We start from the raw sequence: 24,212 nt of genomic DNA, 5'->3' as shown, positions 1-24,212 counted from the left end.
AGACATTCCTTCACCACGTTAGGTGATATTATCAGTGGAGCCTCCGCTTGGAATTTATACTGTCTAGTACATTATGGTAAGTAGTGTCATTTCTGGTTTTGATCTGTATGGGTTAATATATGGGGTCCAATTCTATATGTTTCTTGATTGTATAATTGGTGGAGAACCATGCCTCAAGGAATTCCCTAGCATGTCTATGTTTGGCTTGGGCTAACGAAAGCAGTTCGTCCATGTGCTCTTTAAATGTTTGCTATTGCCTATCCACTGTCAAACTTTTAAGCAATGATTCCTAATTTATCACAGCCTGCTCTCACCTCATACTATCATAATTTTTTTTTAAAATCCAGGATCCTCGTCTCAAACGTCACTCTGTAATGAAGATCTCTGTCCTATTGTGGGAACTCTTCCTTAAGGATCCATGCACGACTTGGGATTGTCAATTATTTTTTCCTTGTTACAAAATACCCACTCAAGGTTAGCCTTTTCTCTAGGCTGTTCAACTTATTGAACCAAGAAACCAAGTTTGTATACATAAAGAATTCGTCCTCTATGGTAATGGAACCGATCTGACTTGCTCAATCCAGATGCAGACTGAAGTCACCCATAATCACAGTCATACTTTTATTACTTATATTTCTAGTTTCTTTTTAAAAATCAAGTGCTACCCAGTCTCTATAATTCCCATTATATCAAACCATTTTAAATCTATTTGCACAACTAATTCATTCCTTCATGCTGGTTGTTTTAGCATTTTTAGTCTCTTTCAGTGTGGCCCTGCTTGATTCTTGCTCTTGAATTCTCTGACTCCCACTTTTCTTATATCCGGTTCTGCCTTCTGCTTTCGTTAGTCCCTATTTCCCTGTCATTTGTCTCCATGTATAGGTTCTCAAACCCTGGCTATTTTAGTTAAAACCTTTCGAACCTGTACTCACAAATACATCTCCCAGGGCATCACCTCTGGCCCTGCCTGTTTTGATGTACTGATAGTTTTATTTGTCTCCACTAGAACTGTCAGCATGTAAGCTATGTGTTAAAAAATTATGCTCCTGCATAACGAATCCAGGCAGAACTCTCCACTGGCCAGAGTCATACCTAGCATAGTGAGATGATGGTTGGTCATCTTAGCTCCAGGACATTTCTGAAGGAGATCCTTGAGGTAGTGTCCTAAGCCCAACCAGCTTCAGTTGCTTCATCAATGGCCTTCCCTCTATTGTAAGGTCAGAAGTGGGCATGTTTGCTGATAATTGCACAATGTTCAGCGCCATTTGTGACAACTCAGATTCTGAAGCAGTCCACCTTCGAATGCAATAAGACCTGGACAATGTCCAGATTGGGGCTGCCATGTAGCAAGTAACATTCGTGCCTCATAAGCCTGTTCATCATTCACAAGTGTGATGGAATGCTCCCCACTTTTTTGGATGAATGCAGCTCCAACAACACTCAAGCAACTTAACAGCACCCAGGACAAAGCGCCCACTTGACCGACACATTAATAAAATCCATTCCTTCATCACCAATGCTCAGTATACATTGCTGCTACTATCAACAAGATGCACTGTGGAAATTCACCAAAGGTCCTCAGGCAGCACCTTCCAAACCCACAACCATTTCCAATTTGTAGGACAAGGACAGCAGATGCATGGGAACACCACCCACCACTGATTGTCCTGACTTGGAAATATAATCCTAGAATCTCCTCCCCAACGGCATTGTGGATGTACCTTGGCCAAATGGACTGCAGCACTTCAAGGCAGCAGCTCACCACCACCTTTTCAAGGGTGATAGGAACAGACAACAAATGCTGGCCCATGAAGCAACAACCACGCTCCCCCAAGATGAATAAAATTTTTTGATACTTCTCTATTTAATATACATACTTGCAAAATTTCTCAATTAGATTTAGCGAAAAATACTGTCTCTTACTCGGAGATCTCCTGTGCCAGGGAAATATTCACCATATTTATGGAATGAAACAGTCATCACTCTGTCTGTTGTGTAAAAAGCCTCTTCGACCCCATCACCATGGTGAATATCAATATCAATGTACAGTACTCTCTGATGATACCTTAAAGGAAGAAAAGCTCAATTGATCTGATGTGAAACACAACAGGTTAAAGCTTAACAGGAATATTAAAACGGAACTTGTTGGCGTCTTGATGACTCTGTTGGTAATTAAACTGTAGAGATTACAAAGTCCTAAGGTTTATTCTCACTGTTCTTGGGATGGAGACACAAACCAAGGTTACCATCACTAATTGCAATTCAGGTGAGAAGTGAGAGTGGACAGTGAAGGGTGGAGACAAAGGAGAGAGTGTATGTGGTGGGAGTGTGGACAAAAAGAATGGTAGATACAAAGCAAAGGGTGAAAGAATGAAAGAAAAGGGGGAGGGTGAAGAGAGAAAGCATGGGTGGGGGAGGGGGAAGGGCAGAGAGTAAATGGAAGTTAAGGAGGGGGAAGGGAAAAAGCCCCCTGTTTGATGTGAAAATCTATATTCTAAAAGAGCTCATACAGTTACAATAATAAACTTTTAAGCTTACTTCAGTAATTCGAGAATGGCCAAGACAATATCATTCACGTAACAAAAGCCTGATGCTTCCGATTTCTTTGCATGGTGAAGTCCACCGGCCCAGTTGACAGCAATGTCGGTTTGCTGTTTGTTCAGTTTAACAGCTCCAGCTGTAGAAAGTAGCAATTTCTTACATTTATAGCATAGCAGTAAGCAATTTGTTTTTCTTAGTTTTAACGCAATGTGCAGCTATAGAGAAGGATGCTTCTGATCGAAAGCAAAAGCCTCTTGAACATGTCAACTAAATTAAAAAGATTTCAAGGACATTTTTAGCACATTAAAAGAGCTTGACTGTGACAATTCTCCAAGTTGAATTACTTCACTAATATGTACACCAGAGTTGGAACAATCACAAAAATGATAAGCAGGAAAGTCCAAGGTTCAATAAACCTTTAACAGAAGTTATATTGGATCAACCAGCTTATTGGTTCCGATTAGAAAATTAGCGTTAACAGGAAATGAAGAGAAAGGGATGGGGAAAGGTGTGTAGGTGGGATGCTGAATCATTGGCTTTGGTTCCTTCTGATTACAGACGGACCTCTTCTGGAAGTGTGTCACATTTGATGGGACGAGGATTGTTAACTAAAACTGATTTCAGTCTGCATATCTTACAAACAACCTCAAACATGACTCACACACAAATAATGTGCCTTGGCAGCTGTGACCAACACACCAACAAGGTGACAAGGCCTTTGAGAAAGGACTGGAAAAGCATTAGCAATGGAAACAAACACATTCAATTAGATTAGATTCCCTACAGTGTGGAAACAGGCCCTTTGGCCCAACAAGTCCACACCGCCCGTTGCAGCATCCCACCCAGACCCATCACCCTATAACCCACACATCCCTGAATACTACAGGAAATTTAGCATGGCTGATCCACCTAGCCTGCACATCTTTGGACTGTGGGAGGAAACCGGAGTACCCAGAGGAAACCCACGCAGACATGGGGAGAATGTGCAAACTCCACACAGACAGTTGCCCGAGGCTGGAATCGAACCCGGGTCCCTGGTGCTGTGAGACTGCAGTGCTAACCGCTGAGCCACCGTGCCTATTTTCCAAAGAAACCTGTTTTCCATTAATATTTCACAAAATTGAAGTGCTGTTTTTAAATTAAATTGTTGATCATTCACTGCAGATGAATGCTTTGAGGAAATTCTGCATGGAGATAGAATTGAAAAGCAAAAAAAATTACATTTCACTTGTATCTTGTTAGTCCACATACTATGCAGAGTTATGGTTGCCATATGATGAGGATGAAATGGGACACTGGAGAAAGCTTTAACAGAACAGAGGGGGCAATCCAAAACTGGAAGATCAAAAAAGTTGGGCTCCTTCCTCTAGAAAAAGAGAACTGAAGGAAACCTGATGTAAGATTTAAATTTTTTACAAGGATTTCGATCAGAATGAGCAGAGATGTTTTCAGGTGCACGTGTGCAGGAGTAGTGAGTGGAAGAGATCACAACTCTGGATTATAAAATCCAGTACGAAACTTGAGAGAAGATTATTTACTTAAAATTGCATTGATACATTTCAGGGGGAAGTAGACAAGTGCAAGAGGAAGAAACCGATGGAGATAGATAATTTTTTTTTGTTATTAAACAAGGGTATCAGGGACACAGGACCATGGCAGGCACATGGAGTCAGGCCATACATCAGCCATGATCTTACTGAATGGCAGAGCAAGCTCAAGAAGCTGAATGACCTACTTTAGTGCCCAAGTTCCCATGATATACTGACTCAATTAGAAGGGTAAGGCAGAGTTCAACGCAACATACGCAAACACAGGTAGACAAGTTGGGATCAACGGCCTTCAGCCGTTCTGTAAACGTGGTGCAGTCTACTTACCAACCGACCCTCCGGTTGAAAGCTGGCAGAATTCAAACAGCCCATCAAATACAGGACAGTCTTCACCCACGTTAACTAATGGAAAGAACAAGCTTTAAATTTTTTTTTACAATAAGTGGGGCGGGGGGGGGGAAAAAAGGCAGCTCATTCCATACAACCTGGCTTATTTCTCAGGGCAATATCTTCAATAATCAGAGTCAACATCCCTTTGTTTAAATTTTAAACAGAGACTGGAACATAACTGTCAATCTTAATTAACAAATGTACTTTCCTTGACAATGCCTCTGCCAGAGACCACTTGCCAAACAATTAGCACTATCCTTTCTGGGAAATATATATGTTGGTGTTCCCTTGAATTGACATTCTTGAAAATTGTCCTGATGAGTGCAAGACAAAATGTGTATTTCTCACCAGCTCTCCTGTTTTTTACTATCAAATGACTATTTAAATTGTAATGATTAGTGTTTTCAGGATGACGAAATCTTGACATGACAAATGATCTCTTCAAAACAATGCGAATGCCATTAACCTGAAATGTTGACACTGTTTCTCTCTCCACAGACAGCTAAGAATTTCCAGCATTTGCAACATTTTGCTTTCACTCCTAAATACATGATGTCCCCTTGTTTTCAATTACCCCAGCCAAGAGAAACAGGTTCTTTCCATCCACTCTAATCAGTTTCCCTTGATATCTTACACACCTTGATCAAACCTACCACCCATTAAATATTCTAACTTGCAGGGAACACAACCCTAGTTTCTGTAAACTCTCTTTGCAATTTAATTCCAAGTCCATTATCATTCCTGCAAATCTATTCTTCATTCTCTCAGCATGTGATGCCTAGAACTGAACACGATACTCTAAAAGGGCTTTGTATGTATAACACGTTACTAGCATTTCATTAACGCATCCAAGCTTGGTGCTAAAATTTATTCGCCACATTTTGTCCATTCACATAACGTGTTATTGCCTTTAATATTATACTTCTTTCTACACTGCTACACAGTTAAATCATCTTCACGTCACCAAAAGACTTATGTACACCTGCCAGTTAGAGTACTTGTGCATAATCTACACTGTTTCTGCTCATTGTATTAATTTTTACAACTGAAAGGAGGACAATTCTGTAATTTCAATTCTTCTTGTAGAATCTAACTTCTGTAGTGCCTGTTGTATGAAACATTATTCATATTACAAACAGTCACAGATCCTTTTGCCTTGGTCAGATCGACTTTCATGTCCCATGGTCAGCAGGAATAGAGTGCACATTTTAACGAGAATCTGCATTATACACTAATTAACAAATCCATTGAGGGAATTTGAAAGACCTCAACACATACTTGTATTTTGTCCTATCACACCACTTAACTGAATGTGGAAATTATTATTCAATTAACCAGCAATACAGTGCTTTTTTGTGAATTAATTAAGCCCTACAGTGTTTTGATATAGATTGTTATTTGAAATGAGTGAGATTAAACCTTTTCAAATGTACAGCTGTACTTAAGTGAGAGAAAAGCCAGTTTAAAAACCCAGTGGACTAAATTCTATACTATATCTTACGTAGGAAATAGGTAATAAAATTCCAAGTTTTGCTGACAGCACTTTAGTACTCTACCTCAATGAAGGATGCGAAAACTTGTTTTGGCATTTAATCTCTTGACTTCAATCCTTTCCCAGATCATCACCTTTTCATTCCTCCCCACTGACCAACCCCCTCCAACCACCATGTACCCACCACTTTCCTTTCATTCTGCCTCTGTACTTCTGTAAAACTCATTATATCTCTAACAACGTGAAATCTTAACACTCTGCCTACCCCCCAAACCGGGTATTTCCATATTTTAAAATGGCAACGCACATCTCTGCATCTGCTTGCTGTATTCAGACATGTTGTCCGGACGGATGGACCGCAGAAACTTGATGTAATCATCACTGTGGTACTTTGTCATTTCTTCAGCTGAAGCTTTGTGTGGACGCTTTGAAAGAACAGAAATATCGTTAAATTTCAAACTTCTTAACGGATAGCTACAGGAAAAGAGAGAATGCAGAATATCAGACAAATGTTTAAAATGGAGAAATTTAGTATGTAGAGTATTGAAGGCAAAAATCATAATATATACCTTATCCTGAAATTGAGAATATATTGATGGGTCATCTTCTGGAAAAACCAGATACAGCAAACGTAATCTCACATCACTATTAGCAAGGGAGCTCAAAGAATGTGACCCAGCCAGGATAAAGGGACAAGGGAACACATGCCTCATCAAGATCATGTGACTTAGTGGCAATCATGTCACTAAGTGCTGTCCTTATCCTCCTATGTGACAGTGATTGTTGCCAAAGAAGATTCAAACAATTTTTTGTGCATTCAGTAGGTAACTCCTGCCTGCAGTGTGCATTAATATTTAAACCAGTGGATAGGTGATGGCATTCACAAAGCTCTGTGGTAGGGACTGTAAGGAACAGGGGATCATTTGTCACAGAACCTACAGTATCTGAACTGTTCTTGTAATTATGACATTTACATGACCTGTCAAGTTCAGTTTTTGATCAAGTGCCACACCACGGATTTGATATTGAGGAACACAACAGTTGTGGTGCCACGGAATGTCAACGGAAGGTGGTTTCACTCTTTCTTGTTATAATGACCTTTACCTAGCTCTTTCACAGCTCAGATTTTACTTGCTAATCTCAAGTCCAAGTCTGAACACATTCAAGATAGTAAGAACTGCCGATGCTGGAGTCAGAACCGTCAACTTTCCTGCTCCTCTGATGCTGCTTAGCCTGCTGTATTCCTCCAGCTCCACACTGTTATCTTGAACACATTCAAGTCTTGTTGCACACAGACAGCTTACAACCATGAGAAACAGCAACAGGTGTAGACCGTTTGGCCCCTCAAGCCTAGCTGCCATTCAATAGGATCACGGCTGACTTGATATTCATCAAGCCCACTTTCTAGCCCCTTCCCATCACCCTCAAATCCCCTACTGATCAAGAATCAATCTCAGCCTTAAATATACACAAGTAGTTCCAAGACCCACAAGCCTCTAAAGAGAAGAAATTCATCACCTCCCTAGATTAGCACCCCATAATTCTGAGACAACGCTCTCCGGTTCTAGCCTCTATGTGGGGCAACATCTTTTCAGCATTTATCTTGTCAAGACTGTTCCAACTTGTTTCAATGAGATCACCTCTCATTCGTCTAAATTTCAACGAGCAGAGTGCCAACCTGTTTAACCTCTCCCATAAAACAATCTCATCATACCAGGTATCATCCTAACGAACCTTCTGACCTACCTCCAATCAAATATGTTTTCTTAAATAAGGGTATTAAAACTTCTGTTCTTCAGATGCGGTCTCACCAGTACTTTAAACAGCTGCAATAAGATTTTCCTTACCGTATACTCCAAACCCCCTTTTATAAGGGCCAACATTCCATCAGCCTTCCTGAATACCTGCTAGCAAGCTTTGTGTTTCAAGCACAACTAACCCCCAAGTCCTTTTGATCCCTTTATGTTGCAGCTTTCTGCAGTTTTTCTCCATTTAAGTAATAATTGTTTTGCTCTCCCTTCCAAGATGAACAATTTCACATTTTCCACATTAAACTCTATTTGCCAATTTTTTGTCCACTTACGTAACCTACTAATCGCTTCACTGGAGAGGAGTTGGAAGTGGGACCAGTTGTCTTCAGACACTTACATTTGGCATATTCTGAACTAATATAATGTATTAACTTAATATAGTTGAACTATATGCATCTTCCACTGAAGTACATCACCTCTGCCTCATGAGCTAATTCTTTTGTCTCCCTCTGACTTCGTGCATCTGGCACCTTCTCTTTATACTTTTACATTTCTGGATATCCATTTGTTCTCTAATTCTCACATCTCTTGTATTGGCTTCTCTTCTCTCTCTTACTGACCATTAACATCTCTTGCCATAGGCCACTGCTGAACCAATCCAATTCCAGAGTCGGGTGGTGTTGGATTCAAACCAAAACCTGGGGCTTCAGCACTCAACTTAGACTGTTATTCTAACTCAGTAATGAGGGATTACAGCCTTGCCAAAGGCATCATCCATCAGAAAAGAAATTAATTTGAGGTCTGATTATGAATTTGAGGTCAGATGCAAGGAATCATTTTTTCTTTTGTTTTTTCTTTTCTTTTTTAAGTGCACAGTGCAGGCCCTTTGGCTCACGATGTTGAACCGACCTATTATTCTACTAAAATCTACCCTGCATACCGTACATTTTACTATCCTCCATGCGCCTATCCAAGAGTCGCTTAAGTCTCTAAAGTATCTGATTCCACTACCACGGCTGGCAGCACACTCCACGCCCACCACTCTGTATGAAGAACCTACCCCGACATCTTCCCGATACCTTCCTTCAATAACCTTAAAATTATGCCCCCTCATAATAGTCATTTCTGCCCTGGGAAAAAGTCCCTGACTTTCCACTCTATCTATGTCTTGCAATATCTGGTGTACCTCTATCAAGTCACCTCTCTTCCTTCTTCGGTCCAATGAAAAAAGCCCTAGCCCACTCAACCTTTCCTCATAAGGCCTACCCTCTAGTCGAGGCAGCATCCTAGTAAATCTCCTCTGCACCCTCTCTAAAACTTCCATATGTTTTCTATAATGAGGTGACCAGAACTGAACACAATATTCCAACAGTGGTCTAGCCAGGGTTTTATAGACCTGCAGCATAACCTCACAGATTGAACTCAATTCCCCTGACGATGAAAGCCAACACTCTATATGCCTCCTTTACAACCCTATCAATTTGGGTCGCAACTCTGAGGGATGTATGAACGTGGACTCCAAGATCCCTCTATTTCTTCACACTACCGAGAATCCTGCCATTAAGCCTGTATTCTGCATTCAAATTCGACCTTCCAAAATGAATCACTTCACACTTTTCTGCGTTGAATTCCATCAGTCACTTCTTTGACCAGCTCAGCATCCTGCCAATGCCCCGTTGTAACCTACAACAGCCCTCCACACTGTCCACAACTTTCATGTAATCGGCAAACTTACTAACCCACCCCTCCACTTCCTCATCCAAATCGTTTATAAAGGTCACAAACAGCAGAGGTCCCAGAACAGATTCCTGCAGCACACCACTGATCACCAAGCTCCAGGCTGAATACTTTCCCTTTACTACCATCCTCTGTCTTCTACTAGAGAGACAGTTTTGTATCCAGACAGCCAAATTTCTCTGAATCCCATGACTCCTTACTTTCTGGATGAGCCTACCATGTGGAACCTTATCAAATATCTTGCTAAATTCCATATACACCACATCCACTGCTCTAGCGTTATTGAAGTGTTTTGTCACATCCTCAAAGAATTCAATAAGGCTTGAGGCATGACCTGCCCCTCCCAAAGCCATGCTAAATATTTCTAATCAAACTGTGCTTTTCTAAATAATCATAAATAATATCTCTCAGAATCTCCATGTAGTCACTACTCAAAAGAATGAGGGATAATCTTTAAATCTTCAAAAACCATCAATATAGGTGAGTTGGCCATTCACATCATTGCTTTTTTAGGGACTTTGCTTTGCAAACTGACAGCCCTGCATGTTTTACAAAAAAACTGATTACATTTCTAAAGAATGCATTAACAGTATGAAAGGGATATTATAAATGTAAATCCTGGTATTTTTCCTATATTTCTAATACTCTGCTTTTCTTCTCTTTTACTTTCACTTGTGTGGAAATCTCAATGCAAATCATCACTTCACACCTGATTGTCACAAAAATTATCTAGCCTTATGGTTATATAGCAAGAATTGTCATGTGGCACAGAGGTATTATTCCTACCTCAGGGTTAGAAGATCTGGGTACAAGTCTTTCCTCAGGATCTGATGGTCAAAGAGGTACTTCATAACACATCCGAACAGGTGGATTTAAAATATTAAAGTTACATCTTGTAACTGTTACATACAGTATTTGTGGATCTATGGTTGTGTGCAGACTGATAAGACCATTGCTGCCTGGATGAAAACAAGTTCAGGGTTTGGGGAAAATTTGATCGAATTAGACACTACAAGGTTAAGCAGCACATCAGAAAACAATCCAAAATAAGACTGCTAGAAGTATGTGAACTATACACTGATGATAAACCTGAAGAACCAGAAGGGACTAAAGAAAAATTGATTACCTGAATGCACTGCTTGAAAGGATGGCGGAAACAGATTCAATACTAACTTTTTTCAAGATAATCAGATCAAACTCGAATGGGAAAATATGGTGCGACCTGGGAAACAGTCAACGAATTGGGTGGCTTTTACAAAGAGCCAGGACAAGCATGAAGGGACAACAGGATCATTTGATTATTTATAACTTACCCGAGCAGTAGAAAAAGACCAACCAAAACAGAGAGGGGTGGGAAAGCTGATGTTTCAGGTCTGGACCCTTCTTTATAAATTGGAGAGGGGAAGGGGATTGTAAAATAAGTAGGGAGAAAGGGATAGGCCACTAGAACATGGATGGCGAGGAGACAGACAGGTCAAGGGGCAGGATGAGGCTAGTAGGTAGGAAGTAGGGGAGGAGCTTGAGGTGGGATGAGTGGATAGCTGGGAGGAAGGACAGGTTAGGGAAGTGGGGACGAGCTGGGCTGGTTTTGGGGTGCGGTGGCGGGGGCAGATTTTGAAGCTGGTGAAGTCCACATTGATGACATTGGGCTGCAGGGCTCCCAAGCGAAATGAGAGGCTGTTCCTGCAACCTTCGGGTGGCATCATTGTGGCACTGCAGGATGCCCAAGATGGACATGTCGTCTCCAAGGAGTGGCAAGGTGAATTGAAATGGTTGGTAATTGGGAGGTGCAGGTATTTGGTGCGAACCAACCGTAGGTGTTCCACAAAATATGACCTTTACTGGCTCCAACCCGCCTCCTTGACTCGTCTGTCTCCTCTCTACCTATCTTCTATCCATCTCCCTTTCTCCCTATTTATTTCAGAATCCCCTTCTACCCCGACTCCTCCCTTTTCTGAAGAAGGGTCTAAACCTGAAACGTCAGCTCTCCTACTCCTCTGATGCTGCTTGGCCTGCTGTGTTCATCCAGCTCTACACCTTGTAGTCTCAGGTTGTCCAGCATCGGCAGTTCCTACTATCTCTCCCCAACCAAAATAGATTTTGCTTGGTAGGGCAAACATTGCTGATTTATTGACAGCCTAACTAACTTTTGAAATACTCACCGCACAAGACAAGATATAAATTTATTTACTTTCTGTAGGAATGAAGTTGCTAATAATGAGTACAGCTTTCTAAATAGCACAGAGGCAAACTATACTGACAGCATGGAACAGGACAACAGAGAAAGCTAGATCAGTGAGACTTTTACGGGCCCTGTGTAGACATGTTTCCACAAAGAAAAAGGATAGTACTGTTAAATCTGGAGCCCCTTGGTTATCCTGAAGTACACAGGATAATATACAGCAGAAAAAGACAGCTTATGACAATCTTCAGAACAGTAATACTCTAGGAAGTTTAAAGGAATAAAGAAATTTCAGGAATTAAGTGAAAAACAAAATTAGGAAAATAAAGAAAGGGTATGCAAAAATGATAGCTGGCAAAATTTGGAAAATCTAAAGATTTCAATACAAGAAAAACAAGATGGCAAAGTGAAGAGTTGAACTTGTCAGAGACGTACATGGCAACCTGTGTACGGATGCAGACAATGAGGGCAGAATTCTTAATGAGTCTTTTTTGGATGAGGTACTGCAAATATACACTTAACACTATCTTTAATTATAGAAGTTCATCAAGCACTTATCATTTATGTCCTTCATTGCATTTTACTCCAATGTAACTATATTCCTACCAGAACCTATCAAAGGCTACAATGCAATTCACAGGGGCATAATGACCCTAGTTCCCTAAATTACAATAAGTTTTATTTTTGTATTGGACATGAGGAAAAAGAAAGGATGAATTGCACAAACAAGTTTACACACTAACTGTTCCATGGTACTTACATAGATTTCCATTTTTCTGTACAAGCCATAGTTCAGAAGCAGGTTATGCGTCATTCGAATTCTGTGGGGTTTCATTGGATGGCCCTGTCCGTAGTAGTAATTCCCAACATCACCTGCATTTAACAAATGACAAGATAATAAAAAAAGGTTCCCGCACACTGGTATACAACAGACAGTATATGAACATGTGAAATACAACTAGTATACAATAACCAAACTGATTACTGATCAGCAAGATGGTTATTATGATTTATCTACTGTCTTTGGGATATTATTCAGTGTACACCCAAAAGACAATATAACCTATACTGTAATGAACACTCATGCTGTTGATGAACTGCTAAGGGTTAATTAACATTTCCTTGAAAATGATTCAAGGGCAATGTAAAACGATACAATCTCTCGAGTTCATGCATCTTTAAGCTCCAATTAGGTGGCTAGTCATCTTAGGAGCCTGGGGACAACAGCAAAACTGATTTTCTATTAGTCAAGTACAAAAAGATGTATCCTAGTTAAGAGTTGTTGGCAAACAAATAGAAATAAGTTTTGATGCAGAATTCACCTTCTCCATCTATTCCCCTTCTGCCACAAAAGCACCTCAGTTTACTGAGGGAATTCAAAAGATTAGGCATAACTATACACAAAATATACCGATACTTCATAAATTTACTAAGTGTGTTTGGAGAATGTAATTATTAGGCTAGATAAAGGGCATCTAGTATGTGTTGGATACTTCGGTTTCCAAAACTCATTAAGGGATTAATATAGAGTTGGTAATACATCAGCAGTAGATTGGTTCCAAGACAGGAGACAGTTTGCAGATTGTAACTGGTAGAATCATTACAAGATAATGAATGGTTTAGAAGGGGTGGACGGTAGGAGGTTGTTTCCGTTAGGCGGGGAGACTAGGACCCGTGGGCACAGCCTTAAAATTAGAGGGGGTAAATTTAAAACTGAAATGAAACGACATTTCTTCAGCCAGAGAGTGGTGGGCTTGTGGAAATCATTGCCGCAGAGTGCAGTGGAGGCCGGGACATTGGATGCCTTCAAGGCAGAGATCGACAAATTCTTGATCTCAAAAGGAATCAAGGGCTACGGGGAGAGTGCAGGGAAGTGGTGTTGAAATGCCCATCAGCCATGATTTAAATGCGGAGTGGACTTGATGGGCCGAATAGCTTTACTTCCACTCCTAAGTCTTATGGTCTAATGCTGCGAGGATCAATTTCAATTGAAGCCCATTATCCATAATTTAGATCATGGACGGACAAAGGTATGGAGAGAAACAAACATATTTACTAATGACATTAGCTAAGTTGGGAATGTAAGCTTTGACAACACAAAGAAGTCACAAGGAAATACATCCATGTGTTTATGGGCAACAGGATGAAAATCAGAATAGAACGTGGAGAAATGAGATTATTCACTCCAGTCCTAGGTAACCACCATGACATACAAGTGTAAGGTAATGATCATTTTCAACAAGGGACAATCCAACCATCATCCCTTAACATTCAACGGCATTACCATCACTCAATCTCCCACTGTCAATATCCTAGTTATCAATAACAGACCCTTGATGACACCCTCCTGAAGAATTTCAACCTTAACTTTCATACTTACGCAAGGATATGCCATATGTACAATTTGAATTTGAGACTAATGTATTCACTGGTGAGAGGCACAATGTGGGTACAGAAATCAGGGAGGAGGCCCATGACCTTGCAGATAACAGCAGATAATCTCCGGGGCAGGATGGAATGTACCCCAGGTTGTTTAGTGAGGCGAGAAAGGATAAAACAGTGGTGCTTGCAACAATTTTCAATTCCTCTCTAGGCAGAGAAGTACCAGGGCACAGCCAATATGTACCATTTTCAAGAAAAGAGCAAGGGACAAACCAGGAAAACACAGTTCAGTCAGCAGTTTATGTCGGTTGTAGGAAAAGTATTACATGCAATTCTGTGAGATAGGATTAATCTATATTTGGAGAGTCTGGGATTAAATGAGAATAGTCATAATGGCTCACTAATTTGATTCAATTTTTGAAGAGGTAACCAGGTATGTAGATGAGGGCAATGCTTTTGATGTCGTCTACTTGGACTTCAAAAAGGCTTTGATAAGGTCCCACATGAGAGATGGTTGGCAAAGGTGACAGCTCAGGGTATCCAAGGAAATTAAGCTATTTAGATCCCAAATTAGCTGAGTGGCAGGAAGCTGAGAGTGATGGTCATGGGGTGCTTTTCGGACAGAACGTCTATGTCCAGCAGGGTCCCATAGGGGTCACTGTTGGGACCCATGCCTTTTATGGCTTTTATAAATGCTTTACAAGTGATCGTAGAAGGGTTGATCAGCCAAGATCAAGGATTAAAGGGACTTCAGTGTGCATACAAGACCAGTTCCTTAATGTATTAGGATAGATGGATAAAGCGATCAAGGCTGATTATGGGATACTTGCCTTTATTAGCAGAGGCTTAGAGTTTAAAAGCAGGGAGGTTATGGTAAAACTATATAAAATGTTCATTACATCAGTTAGAGAAACCACACAATAGGAGGAATGTGATTTCACAAGAGGGTGCACAGGAGATTGCCTCAGCTGGAGAAAGTTATTAAAACAGATTGGACAGTTGTTTCCTTGGAGCAAAGGAGACTGAGGGGTGGGCTTGTTTGAGATGCAAAAAAAAAATTATGAGGGGTATGAGACAGCAGACAGAAATCACTCTTCCCCTTGATGGAGGGATCAATGACCAGGGCCAATGATTTAGGTTAAGGGGCAGAAAGTTTAGAGATGTGAAGAAAAATCTTCTTTTTGCTTTGAGAGTGGTGGGAATTCTGAAACTCACTGCCTGTAAAGGGTGGGAGAAGCAGAAACCAGAAGTAGTATTCAGGTGTGTACTTGTGAATGCCAAGACTTGCAGACTACAGGCCAAGTGCTGGAAAATGGAATTAGAAAAGTCAGGAGGTTGTTTTTGACTAGCGTGGACTTGATGGGCCTTTTTCTGTGCTGCAAATGAGTAATTTTTACCTAAAATATTAATACCTCTGACAGGAGTCCTTTTTCAAGGGGCTTACACGTGTACTTGATTGAAACCCATCCAGTACTCTGTATATAGTTTGCCTACTCTGCAGCATCCACTGGTTGTCCAGCTATCCTCTACCAGTCGCTATGACATTGTGACAGGTGTACCCTTGGCAAAGGCCAGTCTGGGGTCAGACAGGTTATGCTGTTTAGTTGAGCTCCTGAGATGTGGCATGAGATTGGCAGAAGGCAAACTGACTGCGGGGCATTTCTCAAGTGTCTCCTATTTGCTACCTTCCAATAGCGAGAGAGAGAAGGGGCTCTGGGTGAATGAACAGACTGACGAAAATTCTGTGGAATTTCAGGGGAATGAGATGAGGTCTGAGGAAAACTGAAAATCTAAAGGAGACTGAAGGAACAGAACCAAAAGTTGTTTCTCTTAGCAGAAGAGTATTGTACATAGGTGTGCAGTCTTAGGATGAAGGGGCACTCATTTAGTCCAAAGATGAGCAGAAACTAGAGTCCTCAAAGGGCCGAGTGTCTTTGGCACTGTATTTCTGAAGGTTGAGAATGCTCCATTACTGAGTTTAAAACGTGAGATTGACAGCTTATGTTGGCTACTCAGAGAATCGAGGACTGCGGGGGGGAAAGCAGGAGAGTAGAACTGAGGTGGATGATCAACCATGATTGTATGATCTGTTCATGTGCCCCTTTGGGGGAGTGGGGTGGGGTGAAGGAGACTGGGGTGGGTGGGGAAGACAACGACCACTAGAGAATGGGGGCGGGGGGAAGGAGGAAGAGGAGAAGAGAAGAGAGACTCGACCACCACCACCGCCAGGGGATTTTTTTTGGGGGGGGGGGGGGGGGGAGAGGGGGAAGAGAGACAACAACTAGGGGATGGGGCAGGAAGAACTAAAACAGGTGATGGGGGGGGGAGGAGAGGGGAAGAAGATTGGGTAGAGGGAAAATTGAGGGAAGGCATGGGGTGTATAGTTATCGGACTCAGGCTGGCGGTAAGTGGGGGGAGGTATGATGATATTGACGATCATTCACCATGTCCAGGGAGTCGAGTGGTCTGGGGTGATTGTGGGATGTATGGGGTAGAGGATCAGTCCCTGGGAGGGTATTATTGGGTGGTGGAGGGGTTGGGGTAGAGGATCAGTCCCTGGGAGGGTATTATTGGGGGGTGGAGGGGTTGGGGTCGGGTCCAGGGTGAGAGGAGTGGAGAGGAGAGACGGTGGGGATGGGATGTTTGTGATGATCAGTCTCCAGGAGTGAGGTGAGTGCGTGCCCGGGGTACAATACCCTCCAGGAGACTGATCCTCCATCACATACATCTCATCCCCACTGTCCCGGGGTGTCGGCAGGGTGAGTGTGGGGCCTATGAGGTAGAGGATCAGAACCCGGGAGGGTATTCTACCTGGGGTGGGGTGTGGGCGGTAGTGAGTGTGGGGCATATGAGGTAGAGGATCAGAAGCTGTTCGGAAATTGTACCCAGAGTGTGGGGTCGGGGTCGGGGTCGGGGGTCGGGGGGGGGCCCTAGGCTCATGGTGAGAATGGGGTGTATGAGGTGGAGGATCAGTCTCCGGGAGGGTATTGCACCCAGTGGGGGTGTGATGGTGAGGGTGGGGTGTACGAACAGTCTCCAGGAGGATATTGTAACCAGGCAGAGGTGGGTGGGAGACCGGGGCAGGTGTAGGGGTGAGGGCGGGAGGGGTCCAGGTTGGGGGTGGTAGAGGAAGCGGGGGGTGCATGAAGTGGAGGATCAATCTCCGGGAGGGTATCGTACCGGGGTGGTGGGGGAGGATAGGTGTCAGCATGAGGGCAGTGGCTGGGGTCCGGGGTGGTGGTGGGGTGTATGAGCTGGAGGATCAGTCTCCGGGAGGATATCGCACCCAAGGGGTAGGGGGTTAGAGTTAGGGTTCAGGGCCTGGGGTGGGGGGGGTTGAGGTGGAGGATCAGTCTCCGGGAGGATATCGTACCTGGGGGGGGTATGAGGTAGGGGTAGGGGTAGGGGTAGGGAGGTGGGGGGGGTATGGGGGGTGGAGGTGGGGGGGGTATGGGGGGTGGGGGTGGGGGGGTATGGGGGGTGGGGGTGGGGGGGTATGGGGGGTGGGGATGGGGGGGTATGGGGGGTGGGGGTGGGGGTGGGGGGGTATGGGGGGTGGGGGTGGGGGGGTATGGGGGGTGGGGGTGGGGGGGTATGGGGGGTGGGGGTGGGGGGTGATGAGGTGGGGGTGGGGGGTACGAGGGGGAGGATCAGTCTCGGGGAGGATATCGTACCCGATAGGGTGAGGGGGGTGGGGTAGGGGGGGTAAAAGTGAGGTATCAGAGCGGGGGTGGGGGGAAGGCGGTCCCATGGTCAGAGTCCGCTCCACTCCCTGAGCCCTGGGTGGTGGGGAGATGAGTCCCAGTCCCGCTCCCCGTTATCCCGCGACCCCAGCCCCGGCCTTACCGTCATAGTAATAGCAAACCTTCTTCTTGCCGCCGCCCTGGGCCAGCGCCATTTTACCCGCGACCTCCTGCAGCAGCGCAACCAGCCCTGCTGCCACCCACTGCACTGCGTCACCATGAACGACAGCGACCTAGACCAACCACAGAGCAGCATGGGGGAGGGCGGTGTCCGAAACTCTGTGACGTTCCAGGGCAACGACCAATGGGGGTTACGGCGCGCGGGACCGGCTGGACCAGCAGGTTTGGTTGGGCGTGACGGGTGATTTCCCCCTGGCGGCTGGGTCTCGCTATTACATCAATTTTGGGGGAGGGCTTGCCCTTTACAAAAGGGTTCCCAACAAAAACTAAAGCAATAATAAAAAGAATTAAATTGGCCTAGGTGGACACACATTCAAACTGCCCCATTATTTTGTACACTTTCAGATTTGATCACTCTCTGCCTGACTTGGTGCAATCAAGAATGTGTGCTTGCAATGTCTGAGGCCATGCTTCATTCCCCTATCCAGGATGAGCACATTAGTACAAAGAGGATGGAGGGAGATAGATGCCTATTAATCAACACAAAGGATTTTAGGTAAAGCATAGGAATAAAACATAGAAAGTGATTGACGCCAAAATATTATGTGTATTCAAGACGAAAGTAGATAGACCTTGAATGGCTAGAGGGCTGAAGGATATGGATGGAGGAACGAGTTTAATGTATTGAGCTCAATGATCGGCCATGATCGCATTGAATGGTGGGGGAGGCTTGAGCAGTCTATTTGTGTTCCTATCCTCTATGTGCCTATGGTAGTGAATTCCACAGGCTTGCTGTATGAGTGCAGAAGTTTCTCCTCATCTAATGTAAAAAGCTGAGACTACAAAATGGCCAAACTTCTAGTTGCAGCTGAAGGGACTGGAAAAGCTGCTTAATAAACACTCCTCCACGACAGTTTGTCTGCTAGTTCTCTTCAAAACCAATTCCGCTTGTCCCACAATCGCTCCTGCATCATGAGCAATTAGTTCCCCTTCTTGAAGGGGATCTGAAATAGAAGACAGCATGTGATCAGCTACGATCCAGGTTACTAACCAAAAGGCATCAAAAGGGTACAGGGAGAAATGGAATTTGGCATTAAGGTTGAGCATCAGCCATGATCACATTGAATGGTTCTTATTTCTATGTTTCATAGAACAGAGAACAGTACAGCATAGTACAGGCCCTTCAGCCCACGATGTTGTGCAGACCTAGTATCCTACCAAGATCAATCTACCCTGCATACCCTATATTTTACTATCCTCCATTTGCATATCCAAGAGTCACTTAAAAGTCTCCAAAGTATCTGACTCCGTTACCACTGCAGGCAGCACATTCCACATGCCCACCACTCTCTACGTGAAGAACCTCTGACATCGCCCCATACCTTCCTTCAATAACCTTAAAATTATGCCCCCTCATAATAGTCATTTCTGTCCTGGGAATAAGTCTATGACTATCTACTCTATCTATGCCTCTCATCATCAAGTAAACCTCTATCAAGTCACCTTTCATCCTTATTCGCTCCAACGAATATAGCCCTTTCCTCATAAGACCTGCCCTCCAGTCCAGGCAGCATCCTGGTAAATCTCCTCTGCACCCTCTCTAAAGCTTCCACATCTTTCTTATTATGAGGTGACCAGAACTGAACACAATATTCCAAAAAGCATATTGAATTAAAAATAAATGAATGGAACTAAATGGAAAAAAGAAATCACAAAACTTAAATTGGAGTTGATTATGTACTTGAGAAGGAGGTAAACAAAAGAAAGTTAGAAATGTGAGGAAATTTACACAAAGTTATTAGATTACCAGCACAGGCACAACTGGCCAAATAATCAGTTTAATTTTTGTTATTAATATAATGTGATGTAGGTCATGTAATTTCAACATATTTTAAGATAATTTATTTTCAATTTTGGATTTTGCACTAGTGGAATGTTGGTATTGATCTTTCTAGAAGAAGTTTAATGATTAACATGTCAGTGCTTTTGTGGCCAGTAATTTTAAAAAAAGCATGGGAGAGAAATTTTTTTTGTACTGGGAGAATTTTCTAAAGAAAAGAGTAAACATTTAGGAACACAGCTTGCTTTCAGTTTTAGAACATAGGACATAGAACTGTACAGCACAGTACAGGCCCTTCGGCCCACAATGTTATGCTGAGCTTTTACCTTCAACCTAAGGTCTATCTAACTTCCACTCCTACCTTACGCTATCATCCATATGCCTATCTAATTGATGCTTAAATGCCCCTAATGAGGCCAACTCTCTGGCAATGCATTCCATGCCCCTACTACTCTCTGAGTAAAGAACCTACCTCTGACATGTCCTCTATATCTACTTCCACTCACTTTAAAACTATGCCCCCTCATAATAGCTACCTGAATGCTAGGAAAAAGCCTTTGGCTGTCCAGTCTATCTGTACCTCTGCTCATTTTGTACAGATCTATCAAGTCACCTCTCATCCTTCTAAAGTGAAATGCCCGAGCTCTCTCAACCTTTCCTCGTGAGACCTTCCCTCCATTCCAGGCAACATCCTGGTAAATCTCCTCTGCACCTTTCCCAACGCTTCCACATCTTTCCTGTAATGAGGTGACCAGAACTGGACACAGTACTCCATATGTGGCTGAACCAGGCTTTCGTAATGCTGGAGCATTACTTCACGGTTCTTGAACTCAATCCTTCTATTAATGAAAGCTAACACACCATACACCTTCTTAACAACTCTATCCACCTGGGTGGCAGCTTTCAGGGAACTGTGTACATAAACCCAGAGATCCCTCTGCTCCTCCACACTGCCAAGTCCGTTAACCCTGTATTCTGCTTTCAAGCTTGTCCTTCCAAAATGAATCACCTCACACTTTTCAGGGTTAAACTCCATCTGCCACTTCTCAGCTCAGCTCTGCATCCTATCAATGTCCCTTTGTAACCTAGAACAGCCCCCCGCACTGTCCACAACTCAAACCACCTTTGTATCGTCCGCGAACTTACTAATCCACCCTTCCACTTCTACATCCAAATCATTTACAAAAATCACAAATAGAAGAGGTCCCCAGAACTGATCCTTGTTGTATACCACTCGTAACTGAGCACCATGTTGAATATTTTCCGTCCACTACCACCCTTTGTCTTCTAAGGGTCAACCAATTCTGAATCCAATCCACCACATTTCCCCCTATCCCATGCCTCCTTACCTACTGCATGAGCCTACCATGGGGAACCTTATCAAACGCCTTACTTAAATCCGTGTATACCACATCCACTGCTCTACCTTCACCCGTGCATTTGGTCACCTCTTCAAAGAATTCAATAAGGTTTGTGAAGCATGATCTCCCCCTCACAAATCCTTGCTGACTATCATGAATCAAACTGTGCCTATCCAAATGACCATAAATCCTCTCTCTCAGAGCCCTTTCCAATAATTTGCCCACCACTGAAGTAAGACTAACTGGCCTGTAATTTCTGGGATTATCCCTATTACCTTTTTTGAACGAGGGAATGACATTTTTTTCTCTCCAATCTTCCAATGCTGAACTCATGGGTAGTGAGGATGAAAAGGTCATCGCCAAAGGTCCTGCCATCTTTTCCCTCACTTCCCATAGAATCCTAGGATAAATCTCATCAGGCCTGGGGGACTTATCTCTCTTCAAGTTCCTCAAAATTTCTAGTACATCTTCCTTACGAACATCTTCCTCCTCTAGCCTACCAGCCAGTTTCACACTATCCTCCCCTACAACTAGATCCCTTTCAATTGTGAATACCAAAGAAAAGTATTCAATAAGGGTCTCTCCTATCTCTTTAATCTCTGAGCACAAATTCACTTTACAGTCCTCAATCAGCCCTACCCTTCCTCTGGTCATTCTCTTATTCCTCACGTATGTGTAAAAAGCTTTGGAGTTTTCCTTGATCCTATCCGCCAAGGTTCTTTCATGCCTTCTTATAGTTCACCTCAGCCCTTTCTTCAGCTCCTTCCTGGATAAGCTGTATCCCTCTAGACCTTTTCCCTTATTTCACAAACCTTACATAAGCATTCTTCTTCCCCTTAACAGTCGTTCGACCTCTCTCTAGAACCATGACTCCCTTATTCGACCACATCTTCCCTATCTGCTAGGGACAAGCATAGCAGCCACACACAGTATACATTCCTTAAACAATCTCCACATTTCAAACGTGCTCTTCCCTGACAGCATCTGTTTCCCTTTTATGTTACCCAGGTCATGCCTAACAGAATTAGAATTACCCTTCCCCCAATTATAAACCTTACCTTGCTGTATGTACCTGTCCTTTTCCATGACTATTGTAAAAGTTATAGAGTTATGATTGCTAACGCCAAAATGCTCTCCTACCAACAGGTCTAACACTTGGCCCGGTTCATTGCCAAGTGCCAAATCCAAAATAGTCTCTCCTCGTGTTGGTCTATCTACGTACTGTGTCAGGAATCCTTCCTGAATGCACTGGACAAAATCCGCTCCATCTAAACTATTACAACTAGAAAGTTTCCAGTCAACATTTGGAAAGTTGAAGTCACCCATGACTACAACCCTGTGACTTCTGTACCTTTCCAGTATCTGCCTCCCAATCCGCTCCTCCACTTCTCTCTAACTATTAGGGAGTCTGTAACAAACCCCCAACAAAGTGACTGCTCCTTTCTTGTTGCTGACCTCAACCCAAACTGACTCTGTTGACATATCATTCTCGACCTGCCTTTCAGTAGCTGCTATACTAGCCCTGACTAGCAATGCCACTCCCCCACCTCTTTGTCCACCATCCCTGTTTCTTTTAAAGCATCTAAATCCCAGAACTTCTAACAACCGTTCCTGTCCCTGAGTTACCCAAGTTTCTGTAGTGGCCACAACATCATAGTTCCAAGTATTGACCCATATTCTAAGTTCATCCTCCTTATTTCTGATACTTCTAACATTGAAGCACTTCAAATGATCCCTGTGTCCACAATTATGCCTCATTGACCGCATTTCTTTATAAACCACCTCACTCCCTGTTGTGCCTGTTGGAAGGGCGAATACCTCATCCTCTGTATTACAATTCGGGTTCCCCACCCCCTGCCAATCTAGTTTAAACCATCCCGTACAGCAAACCTCCCTCCCAGGATATTTGTGCCCTTCGGGTTCAGGTGCAATCTGTCCTTACTGTACTGCTCCCACCTTCCCCAGAATGTGCTCCAATTATCCACATTATGGAAGCCCTCCCTCCTACAACAGCCCTGAAGCCACATGTTTAGCTGCACTGTCTCCCTAAGTCTTATCTCATTATCACGTGGCACTGGTAGTAATCCAGAGATAACTATACTGTTTGTCCCAGACTTCAGCTTCCAACCTAACTCCCTGAACTTGTTTTTCACATTTTCAGTCCTTTTTCCACCTCTGTCATTGGTACCGATGTGCACCAAGACTGATGGCTGCTCACCCTCCCCCTTAAGGATCTTGAAGACACAATCCTAGACATCACGGACCCTGGCACCCAGGAGGCAACATACCGTCCGCTCATCTTGACCGCATCCACAGAACTGCCTGTCTGTGCCTCTTACGAACGAATCCCCCACTACAATTGCTCTCCTATTCTCCCCCATTCCCTTCTGTGCCACAGGGCCTGGCTCAGTGCCAGAGACCTGTCTGCTATGGCCAGTTTTAAAAGAGAAGGAATATATTTTTCATTTATGCAAAATTAATACCTCAGAAAGGTTTTGTGTTTCAGTTCAGCGGAGGCCCTGATGGAAATCGGATGTGTGAAGTAGTTTATAGAGTCATGGAGTCGTACAGCATGGAAACAGACCCTTTGGTCCAACTCATCAGGAGATAGCTATAAATTATCAAGAAACCTTAGTGAAGAAATTGTAGTTTAAAGTTCCAGACCAGAAGTGTTTAGTTAGAATTCTGATGGTATTATTTGACGTTAAGGATGTCCAAGCTTGGTTGTACGATGAATCAAGAAGAGTCAAAACTGGACTCAAAATATTTTCTGTGATTTTCTCTCAACTGCTGAGTTTCTACAGCATTCTCTGTCTTTGGGGAGCACTGCTGCCTCATAATGTCAGGGACTGGGTTCAATTCCAGCCTCTGTGTGGAGTTTGCACATTCTTCCTGTGCCTGTGTGGGTTTCCTCCCACAGTCCAAAGATGTGCAGATGTGAGGGGGAGGCAATAGCCCAGTGGTATTATCACTGGACCATTAACCCAGAGACCCAAATAACATTCTGGGGACCTAGATTTGAATCCTGCCAAGGCAGATGGTAGAATTTGAATTTAATAAAAATACCTGGAATTAAGAATCTAATGATTCAATTGTCCATGAAACAATTGTCAGGATATTCCCATC

General features: G+C 43.2%; 1 protein-coding gene across 1 annotated transcript in view; it reads right to left on the bottom strand.

The window, feature by feature from the left end:
- Positions 1 to 17,992, bottom strand: part of hdac1 (histone deacetylase 1) — a 31,818-nt gene extending 13,826 nt beyond the window's left edge. Inside the window, exons 1-6 of the mRNA XM_048558089.1 lie at positions 17,869 to 17,992; positions 12,401 to 12,513; positions 6,278 to 6,395; positions 4,416 to 4,490; positions 2,539 to 2,677; positions 1,924 to 2,065 (exon numbers count right to left, since the gene is read on the bottom strand). Coding sequence (XP_048414046.1) covers positions 1,924 to 2,065; positions 2,539 to 2,677; positions 4,416 to 4,490; positions 6,278 to 6,395; positions 12,401 to 12,513; positions 17,869 to 17,920 — 639 coding nt within the window. The 5' untranslated portion in view covers positions 17,921 to 17,992. The remainder of the gene's footprint in view (positions 1 to 1,923; positions 2,066 to 2,538; positions 2,678 to 4,415; positions 4,491 to 6,277; positions 6,396 to 12,400; positions 12,514 to 17,868) is intronic.
- Between the last annotated feature and the right edge of the window lie 6,220 nt (positions 17,993 to 24,212).

The sequence above is a fragment of the Stegostoma tigrinum genome, chromosome 24, assembly GCF_030684315.1.
Source record: "Stegostoma tigrinum isolate sSteTig4 chromosome 24, sSteTig4.hap1, whole genome shotgun sequence".
Lineage (NCBI taxonomy): Eukaryota > Metazoa > Chordata > Chondrichthyes > Orectolobiformes > Stegostomatidae > Stegostoma > Stegostoma tigrinum.
Note: the sequence above shows the minus strand (reverse complement) of the source record. Positions and strands in the feature narration are given on the sequence as shown.